We start from the raw sequence: 10,262 nt of genomic DNA, 5'->3' as shown, positions 1-10,262 counted from the left end.
GATGGGGAAAAGCACTATCATGAAAACATCTAGTAATACAGGCTCGGGGTATTGCAATAACCAGCTTTTATTTTTTACATATGAAAATTCAATACACAGAAAATTCACATGTATTTTGGATTCCTTTATCTGCTTTTATATCAAACCTTATTTTCAACATGACCATGTTCCAGTGAAACACAGTGGGCTTCACTAGATCAGCGACAGCTGTTTGGTTACAGACAGAAATCAAAATACAGGATTTGGATTGAAGATAGTCTTTTTAAACGAAAATCAATCTACCAGAATAAACCTTATTGTGTAATCGCTTTCAGTATTCCTCGGAGAACTTTGTAACTCATTAATTGTTGGCTTTCTTTGGGAGGAAAGCAGGGTCCACGTTCTGTCACGTACGCGTAAGGAAATCTAAGAACCCACAGTCCATCAGATGGCAGAGTTATTTCCTGCTTCTCAGGGTAAAATACAGGACAAGGTGGTGGCCCTGGTTGAACCTGAAAACAGAAGGAAATATAAGTAGGTAATCAAACACCATTAGAATTTAAAGAAAAAAAAAAAAAATCAAGAGCAAACTGAATCCAAGGAAGTCTATGAAATCTTGCCTACAACCAGGTTCTTACCCACTTTAGCACACTCCAGGAAACCACTGCACTGTTACTGAGACATGCACAAATTTCCAGTTTTATCACAGGCAAGATGCTAAATTTAAGACTACAGATTAGTTCCTCTACCAAGTAGATCCACAGTACAAACACAATCCATTCGCCTCTCGGGCAGTAGTAAACGCGGTGTTAACCACAGATTTCAACACTGTAGCACAGATATCCCCGAGCTGTTACCTCACTCTAAACTGACGTGAATTTTCAAGGATTGCAGCAATATTTAATATATACATAGTTTGTATTAAAAGATTTAGAAAGTCTTATTCACATGAGGAACTGATGCAGGAACCCACGACACAAAGCATAACGGATTTTCTAAATAAAACCACACCCTGAGGAGTCAAAAGCTGTGGTTGGGATGTGAGTTGGGAACGAAGAGCAAAGTAAATATCAGCACAGACTGAACCTTCAGTTCTTGCTTCAGTTTCAAACACCACCATGATAAATTGCAAACTGCACTGAAATTTTGGTGTTGGCATCAGGTTTCAGTCAATATTCTTCCTTTAACTTCTAAAGCAAAGCAGGTTCATATCCGAGCAGTTGAAAGTGTCCCACAAAAGAAGCCAATTCTGTTGTTTTATGATTCAGTACGAAGGACCTCACAGCACTTCTCAAACAGCTCGAAGAGTTATAAAAAGTCCCAAATCTGCCTCCCTCCCTCTCATACAGATGCGTTTCGTGCTGACTGTTGTTATTCAGTGACACTACTATACAACGAACACCAATTGTCTTGCCATAGCCTAACAAATAATAAGCACTTATGTGCATACAGTATTTCATAGAGCAGCAATTGATACACTTGTTGATATCTTACTAACTTAAAAAGTAAGAAAGTGTAAATGGAGTTTTTTCTCCATCTTTTTAAATACACATTGAAAATGGGAAAAAAATCTCCCATTTAAAAAAGCCAACACCTTTTCACCTCCTAAATTCAAAGGGTAACTAATAATAACTAATCTCAGCAATGAGTCACTGCTTTTCTCTATGACATTTAAAAACTTCACTCTTACGCAGTCGTTACTCACTTGTTATCTTTCTAAAAAGAAGCAATTCTTACCGTACAGAATGCTATTAACTCATCCTTGATAAAATGTTTTTTAAAAGTTACTTTATACAAAGTATAAAGCTGGCATAAGCTTTTAAAAAAGCCATCTGTTTATAAAAACAGATACTTTTGGTGACTACTGCCTTAGAGAACTTGACCAAAGTTAGTTTGAGTTGGAGAGCGTTTCTTCTGGTAGCATCCCTCTGACACCCTTTGCCCATCACCCTTCTGCCTCCGGGTCCTGCAATTAACGTTGCAACAACCAATCCCTTCTCTGCAGCTATCAGATTCCCTCTTCCATTCCTTACCTGAGGCGTTAATGTGATCTGCAGCGGAGCATCAGGAACCACCACAAAGAGTCTCATGAACTGAGCGTAATGGGGCTTGAGTCCTCGCCCCTGAGTCGACGACAGGATGTACAGTGGCATGTCAGAATTGAGGGCTTTGATGGCGGATTCCTTTGGGCCCCCTCCCATCACTTTCATGACTTTATCAGGCCCTGAACACATGAACCTCCTACCACGTGCGTCTTCATATTCAAATCCTACAAAAGCTCGAGCTATGTCATCTCTCCTTCTTCCTCTTCCCATCACAACCGCACTTCTTTTTCCAGGAACAGCCTTGTTCGGCGCAGGCCAGGAATTGGTATCCAAGTCTCCTTCATCTTCAGTTCTCGTCCTGATGACAATGTCCCACGGCATTAAATAGTTTGTTCCTGGGATAAAGCCTTGTTGGTCTAAGCCTGTGTGGAAGTTATAAGCCTTAGCAGGCCCCAGCTTAACCAGTGACCAACTGGAGAATTTGGGCAAAAGCCCTTTGGGGCAATTAGAATGGAGCATGCCAGGGAGGTACTCGACAGTGGATGCCTGGCGATCCACCAGGCTTGGCCTTTTCTCACTTTTGGAATCCCCACTCTGCCCATGACTTTCTGTGTTGTCCCCTGCGCCCTGGGCATCAGGCGGGTAAGCGCCCAAGCTGCCCGTCGACTGACCCAGGCTGAGGGCTAAGCTCAGGCCTGTGCTTTCTCCCTGAGTCTGAGGTTCTTTTTCTTTAAGTTTCTCAATCTCGCCATCTGGAGGGGCAGGCGATGACTCATCCCGAGCAGGTGCCGGATCAGGTGTGCTTGGCTGAAATATGGGAAAGTTGATGTGCTCCAGTTTCCCACAGCATTTTTCTTCCAGCAGCTACGAGAAAGAAGATGTGGTCAACTTTCCATCTTCCCTCTCTGGGATGAGGGAGTTCAGAGTCATAACATTCAGCAGCTACAATTAAAGAGTCAAGAGGTTTGTGCTCTGTGAGAACCAAAGCAGCGATGGGAACACAGCCCACAGACACGGTGGATTTAAAATTCACATGAACCAACACACTTGAAGTGCAAATAGATGCACCTGTGTGCATGCACAGGTGGAGACCGGAACTGCCCACTCTGGTCAGCCCATCACACAAACCATTTCTGCTCCCAGAAATACCTCCCTGAGCAACATTTACAAGTTGATAAGGCTAAGAGAAAACTTAATTGTAATTGCTTCAGAGCACAGACTTAGTTGATGAAGCAAAAGCACTGCTTGAAGCAAAAATAGAGACCTAAGAGTTACCTGGTAAAAGTCATAATTAGCTGCTTTGATATCAAAGGGATCATCCCGAGGAGCTTGTTTCCTCCCACAGTTACAGGCACCAGTGGAACGAGCCCGGCTGTTGTGGTACAGGACTGGAGGATTTCTGTCTGCTTCCGGCTTTTCCCCTAAAAGCAAAATCAATCAAACCCTAGATAAATTGCTCACCATTTCTAGAGATTCTCTAATTCCCTTCATCCACTGCTCCCTCCCTGCAAATTTATTTGCCAGCAATGCCAGTTTGCCAAGGAACTCCCCCCTTTCCCACTTCTAATACAATGTTCCAGTGTAGGTTATACCACTAAACTGAATCTTCTTTGTTTTTACAACCTGCAATAAGTGTGTATCAGAGTTTCCATTCCTTGATTGGCATCAATCAAGCTATTTAAAAAAGGGGGGGGACACTTCTGCTTCCTGGGAAACTTTTGTTCTCTTACACATCTCTGGTTAGAAGGACTCCAGTGTAATGTCTCTCATTAGCAAGACGGAATCAAAGTTCCTACTAACAGTACACTCGCTCCTAAACATTACTCAATATCAAGGAAACCTGCACAACAGCTCTGCTATAATTAATCCCACTCTACAAAGATGAAGCTTTAAAGCTGTCAAGCCTTCATCTTCCATAATCATGGAAGAGCTGGTGTTTTCAGCCTAAGATGATACATTTTAAAGCAGATACAAAATTAAACCATGAGACCCCATTACAAGTGAGCTTCTTACCTGCTTTTGGGAGCAGATGAAATTTATGCACGCAGTGCTGGTCAGTCAAACTTCGCTCTTCGCAAAGCTGATGCCCGTTGCTCCAGAACTTGTAGCAGTCCTCGTTAAGCTGCATGGCGTACTTATGAAAGGCTGGGCCGCGGGCATGCTGACTGTACACACGCAAGGCCTGTGCCAGCTGGTTCTTATGGACCGTCATGGTGTAGTTGTGGGGCAGGTTGGACTGATAGGCGCTGTGGGCCATGGGGAGAGCTTTCTGGCAACGGTTTTCAGAGAACTTGGTATCTATATCTAAATAGCCTTCCAAGACTTTGATGCTACTCATGATTTTTGAGCTCAGTTCCCCAGTGAGAGAGGTTGGGTCATCATCTTTGCCTTCAATGGTCACTTCATACAGCTTTAAAGCTGCAGCAACCCACTTCTGGTAGGTTGGGAGCTCAAAGTGAGAGGGCTGCGGGTTCCTCCCCACGCTGTCATCGAAGCCCTTCTTGCTGAGCACCAGCTCCACGTGCTGCCACAAGAACTCCTTGAGGGTGCAGTCCACAAGCTGCCCAGAGGAGCTGGAGCTGCTGCTGCTGCTCTCTGCATGGAAGGACAGCTGCTGCCTGCCATGGCGCATCATCTGATACCTCCTGGGTCCTGACAGGGTGGGAGCCAGCAGTGAGTCCGTCTCTCTCATAGTGCAGTTGCTCCTGAGTTGGTCGAGAAGCATGGCCACTGGATCATCTCCGTCCTGGGGCCCACCAGCCACAATGTACACAAAAGCCTGGTTAGCAGGCACGGTGAAGAGGCAGTTGATGCTCTGGTTGGTTAGCACCCTGCTCTTGCGGAAGATGCGGTAGATCTGATCCTCCAGAGCATGCTGCAACCTTCTCTTGGGGGAGTGCTTCTTGGGGGGAGGCTTTTCCAGGTGACTGCAGGGGTCCTGGCCCCTGCTTGGGAGGGGATCCACCTTCAGGGCCCCATTGAGCTGGAAGAGGAAGAGGAGGCGCGGAGGGCACGGCCTGCAGTTGAGCTTCCACTCCTTGCCAACTGGGCAGTCTTTGATGGCAGCCTTCAGGGAGGGCAGGACCTTCTGCCGCAGCCCATCCAGTGCCCTGAAGACGCGGTCGTAGGTGATGTCGAAGGAGCAGGTGGGATGCACCAGCAGCAGGATGTGGCAGACGGAGAAGAGGTAGAGGAGGCTCAGGCAGTGCAGCTTCTCCTGGTGCTTCCAAAACTCGTGGGCTTCGGCATGGGGCAGCGGGGCCGGGCCGCCGGGCCCGCTCTCCCTGCTCTCGGCCGCCGCCAGGTCCCCGCAGGCCCGCAGCAGCTGCGGCGTGTCACAGATGGAGGTGAGCACCAGGTACAGCACCCGGCTCTCCTGGCTGTAGTAGGCCTGCAGCTGGTTGTAGTCCTTGGCCGCCGGCTCGCCCTCCTGTCCCGGGGCGCCGTCCGTCAGCTCGGGGTCCTCCTCCTCGAAGAGGGGGAAGACCTGCCGGTCGCACACGGTGCTCACCAGGGCCGCCTTCTCCGAGCACAGCTGCAGCGCCGTCTTCCCGAAGATGCCCACCACGCACACCTCCTCATCGCCGGCCGCCGCCGCCGGGCCGCCCCCCTCGGCGGCTGCCGTGGCGGCCAGCAGCATCTCCCGCAGGCTGACGGGCCCCACCGCCGCCGCTGCCGCCGCCGCCATGGCTCCGCTCAGCCCTGCGGGCAGCGGCATGGCCCCGCTCCGCCCGCCCGGAAACGGCGGCGCCCCGGCCCCGCGCATGCGCAGCCGGGCGGCGGGGCGGGCCCGGGGGCACCCGGCGGCGGCGCGATCGGTGGGGAGCGCCCTGCTTCCTCGCAGCACCGGTGCCGGTCAGAGGGAGCGGGGGCTGCCGGAGACGCGCCGCGGCAACGCTTTGCGATAAGGCAGGAGCGGCCATACGGCACCGCACGGGTCTCGGTCCCGCGGGGACGTGGTGTCCCCTGTCCCCCCGTTCCCCTCCCACCGCCTGTCCGCCGCCGGTGAACTTGGCTTTGAAGGCGGGCGGGCGTTCAGTCTCACAGCAGTGCAGTCTTTGGACACGACAGGTGATCTGACACCGTCCAAAAGCGATATATCGCACAATCGCCTCATAAGGTCTGACCCGCGTAATTGAAATGTTTGTGGAAAGTTGCAGCCTTTCGCTTTAATTAACATTAGAGGGCTAAACCGCTGCTTTTCTTTGAACCTGCATAGTTACCATCAAGATTTTTCTTGTTAAAAAAACCCATAAATACTGAATGTCAGCAAATACACACAAATTTATATTACAAGGAGCACCAGTGCTAGGAACATAACAGTCCCCGCTTCAGCAGCAGCCAGGGAACAAAACACTTGGGAAATTTCATTGGTTGTTGGTTGTTTGGGTTTTTTTGCATTAACAGAAAAGATGCAATGAGACTGAGAGATGTTAGAAATACGTCGCCTTTAAAAAGCAGAATTCTGGAGGGGTTTTTTATAATGCCCTGACCTCGTATGCACTAGATTTACTTATAAATACATATGCCTGAGTGAGATAAAAACGGGATTCAAGTGGCTTCCTGACCACAAATGAAAAATACATTGTTCCATAAACCTACTTTTGTTCATCAAAGCTGTTTGCAGTGCTTAACCGGGCTGGCGAGGGACTCTTCGGGTGAGCCATCTGTCAAAACAAGAAAAGGGTCAGATCTTGGAAGACGAACTTAGTGCTAATTATGACTGAGATAAAATATAGCACAATTCTTAACTGACATTCATAGAAGAAAACAGACACAGCAAAAAATAAGACATTATTAACCCTCAGATTTTGTTCTCCTGCAAATGGGAACTATGATGTCAGAGGTCACATTGAGGCACTGGAATGGCCATCAAAAAAGCAACTTTTCTTCTTAACCATTGTCAAATAACCTGCTGGAGGACGGGCAATGGTATTTCCATTCTGCGATTTCCTTGCCATTAAAATGGGAATCAGTAAAACAAGCGCCCTTATTTAGGGGTATTAGGGCTTTAGGAGGAGAATTATGGAGAGACTGTAACTTGGGTAATACAATATGCTGCACTGTAGGGAAAAAAATCAGCATGAAATTCCACTGATTTTAAAGTTTATCTTTCCAAAAAGAGACATATCACGACTTGCCTGAAATTTGCGCCGTAGTGCCTGTGTCATTATTGGTGTCAGCCCAGACCCACACTCCATGTTTTCTTTACTATTCAGTGGAGTGCCACCAGGACTTCTGAAAAGACCAGAAACAAGGGGAATTATGACTAGGTCTCTATTTTTCCTAGAAAAACCAAACAAGAGAATAGAAAGGAACTTACCTTTGTATATTGACTTTCTTCAGATGTTTTCGAAGATCTAACTGATTTTTTGGAGGGGTACTAACAGAACAAAACAAATTGTTAGAATAAAATATTTGCAACTCTGTAAACAATGTTAATTGCTCTTTAGAACAGAAAAATCTAATAGCAAAGAAAGGTAGAAAACATCTTACATTAAGGAGTTCGTAATGTGAGCTGATGGCTTGGATTTAGGCCTCAGACTAACACTCTGTAAATCCGAGACTGTAATTAATGCCCTGCGTGTCTTCACTGGTGATTCTGCCTAAAGTGAGAGGAGAAATGTTACCACAAACTTTAGAAGGCCTCACTAACCTTAACTCTATTTAATATTTATATTCTGAAAGACTTCTGTGGTTTATGGCTTTTATGCTTTTTTGAATCATTAAGATTTTAATGTGCCTTGGACAAAACCAGATTTATTAAAAAAAAAAAAAAAAAAAGGCTTCTGCAAACAAGACTTCAGCTAGGCAAAAGAATGCCTAAAATCTATAACACACAGATATAAAGCTACCTGTCCTTAATCTAAAATGAGGAGAACTGTCCTGCATGCTAGTTGAAATTTGAGTTAGTCGCTTAATTTCTTCCCTTGGAATGCTCAGGTGCAAAATTAGGATTACTTAATGCTGATCTTTGGGTTTTTGGAAGAGAAGAATTAATTTATTGAAAAAATTCTATGAGGGGCTAAGACAAGCACTGCAGGATATACATCAGTTCCAGTGTGGAGTTTGCCCAATACACCATCATCCATTTATCCGTGTGTCCTCCAGTTTACCTTGTCCCTTCTCAAGGTTCCATCCGTCTTCTTCAGTTTAACATTCAGGAGATCTTTGAGAGTGATCTGCATCGGCCCATCGTTTTTCAGTGATGGTGCCTGAAAACAAAGGTGGTTAGAAAGGAAATTAGGATCGGCAAGCGATGGAGCGTTCACAAAGACCCCCATTCCTGATGAAAGCAGGCCCAGCCACGAGCGGAGAAATAGAGGAACTTTTTACTCCCTACCAGAAGTGCTTTCGAGCCATTGCCACGTTTGAGGAGGAGAGGTGCTGGAGGCAGTTTTGGTGGGGGCAGTGGTGGTGGTGGTGGCGGCGGCGGCGGAGGAGGAAGAGGTGGAGGCGGTGCAGACACAGGCTGCAGCTGTATTGCAGAAGGCCCAGATACGGATGATGGCGGGTCCAGCTGCGTTTGTACAGGACCACTCAGAACTGGTTTATTACACCTTTGACAGAGAGCATTTTCTGAAGAGAAGGCTGCAATTCCATTCATCTGAAAACAATATAAATAAATAAGAGAATATTAAATCCACTGGAAAGAGTAAATGGAATTTCAGAGAACAGAGGTTCTGGCTTCAGTTGACCCAGAAAGACAGCCTCTTATGAGGCTGGCCAGCAAACCAGTTCCCTCTAGCTATGAAGTAACCTCAGTTTAGTAATGCTGAATGCAAAGAAGAGGTGAAACTGCCCAATGAGAAGCTCGTAAGATTACAGTTTATCTGCACTGACCACTGTTCCTTACATGCTTGCACAAGCAAACAGTACCCTGCCCCACTGGGCCTGAGACTGACCTGGAGGGTTCCTTGTAGTCTGGAAAATTCAGTTTCCAACTTTTCCAGCTGCTCTCTGAACGTATTTAGCTCCCTTAAGTAGATTTGTGATGGAAATATGGTGTCTTTAACCGCCTTAAAACTCTAAGCATAAAAAGAAACCAGATAAGCATTTTCACCAAGTTATGTTTCCAGAGACAGAGCTATGATTACTGCCAAAAGTTCTATCGCAAGGTCTTCTCATTGAAGTCAATCGCACAACACGAAGATACAAAATGTCACCAAATATTTCCTTGGCAGGAACCCAAGCAGTGACTTTCTCAAAAAGAACCCTTCAACTTCATCTATGAGTTCTAAAGTATAATTCACATTTGACCTGAAAAATTCATACAATCATTTCTTCTATGAAAGAAACACCACACACTCTGTCACTGCAAATCCTGCCAATATTGCAATAAACCCCCTACAATTTCACATGTGCATTTAATGTCCACGGTAGCCCTGACACTCTTCTCATTCCTTCAACAGTAAACACAAATTACACTTTGGATGTTTCAATAGACGTAACTAAATTTACACCTTAGCTCTCAAATCAGACTGTATATCCTGCACCTGAGTGCTAAGAACAACCTTACACACTGGAAAAAAATAGAGAAGTAGGAAACTTACCTGTGCAACCGTGTTCTGGCACCAACAATACAAAAAGGATGCTGTTGTCGTAAAGGGCTTTACCATGTTTTTTACACTGGGCAAGGCTAATGACCAGAGCGAGGACAGATGGCTTGGGACAGATGATGTGTTCGGAGAGAGATCACCTGCTGACCTGGGACAGAACATTTCAGAATGAGGGCAAAATTATATCTATGAATTCAGCCTTTGAAAAGGTTAACTGTGACCAATCATCTGGAAATTATGAATACCAGCAACAGCAGGTGGCAACAAAGTAAACATGAGCAGAGAGACCAGGAAAGACCAAGATACATTTCAGTAAGGGGGGGGGATCATATTTGTAATATGTTTTTATCCAGACTGCTTCTCCTGCACGTTAAAGTTAACAATAGATAGAGTACTAGAAGATATACAAGATTAAACAATTCCATGGTGTCCATACCAGGATGTGGGTACTGCAAACACAGTTCTGTTACCTCACTTCCACAAACCATCAGAAAACAGCAGACTCAGAAATTGAGTTCAAAGGAAAATTTCCAACAGAGCCTCTTACCGTGGAAAAGAACCTGAGCCCTGCGGGTTTGGATTTACAGTATCTTGGTTTTTTCCAAGTAGAAATTTTGCTCTGGCTCTCCGTTTTCGTCGGCATTTCTTATATTTCTTTGCCATTACTGTTAAACAAAGA

At 45.9% G+C, this 10,262-nt stretch overlaps 2 protein-coding genes across 2 annotated transcripts; both read right to left on the bottom strand.

Moving 5' to 3' along the window:
* Positions 1–224: 224 nt before the first annotated feature.
* Positions 225–5,742, bottom strand: SMG8 (SMG8 nonsense mediated mRNA decay factor; the record flags this gene model as incomplete). The annotated part of the gene is made up of 4 exons (XM_082493114.1): positions 225–491; positions 2,013–2,888; positions 3,300–3,445; positions 4,038–5,742. 4 exons carry the CDS (start codon positions 5,740–5,742, stop codon positions 294–296), a joined length of 2,925 nt encoding a protein of 974 aa, XP_082349240.1. The 3' UTR covers positions 225–293.
* Positions 5,743–6,353: 611 nt separating this feature from the next.
* PRR11 (proline rich 11) lies at positions 6,354–10,246 on the bottom strand (the record flags this gene model as incomplete). The annotated part of the gene is made up of 9 exons (XM_082492940.1): positions 6,354–6,691; positions 7,166–7,262; positions 7,348–7,407; positions 7,521–7,630; positions 8,141–8,239; positions 8,368–8,631; positions 8,930–9,052; positions 9,578–9,731; positions 10,131–10,246. 9 exons carry the CDS (start codon positions 10,244–10,246, stop codon positions 6,623–6,625), a joined length of 1,092 nt encoding a protein of 363 aa, XP_082349066.1. The 3' UTR covers positions 6,354–6,622.
* Between the last annotated feature and the right edge of the window lie 16 nt (positions 10,247–10,262).

Source organism: Vanellus vanellus (genome assembly GCF_965231255.1).
Source record: "Vanellus vanellus genome assembly, chromosome: 19".
In the NCBI taxonomy this organism is placed as follows: domain Eukaryota; kingdom Metazoa; phylum Chordata; class Aves; order Charadriiformes; family Charadriidae; genus Vanellus; species Vanellus vanellus.
This window is presented reverse-complemented; position numbering and strand designations above follow the sequence as displayed.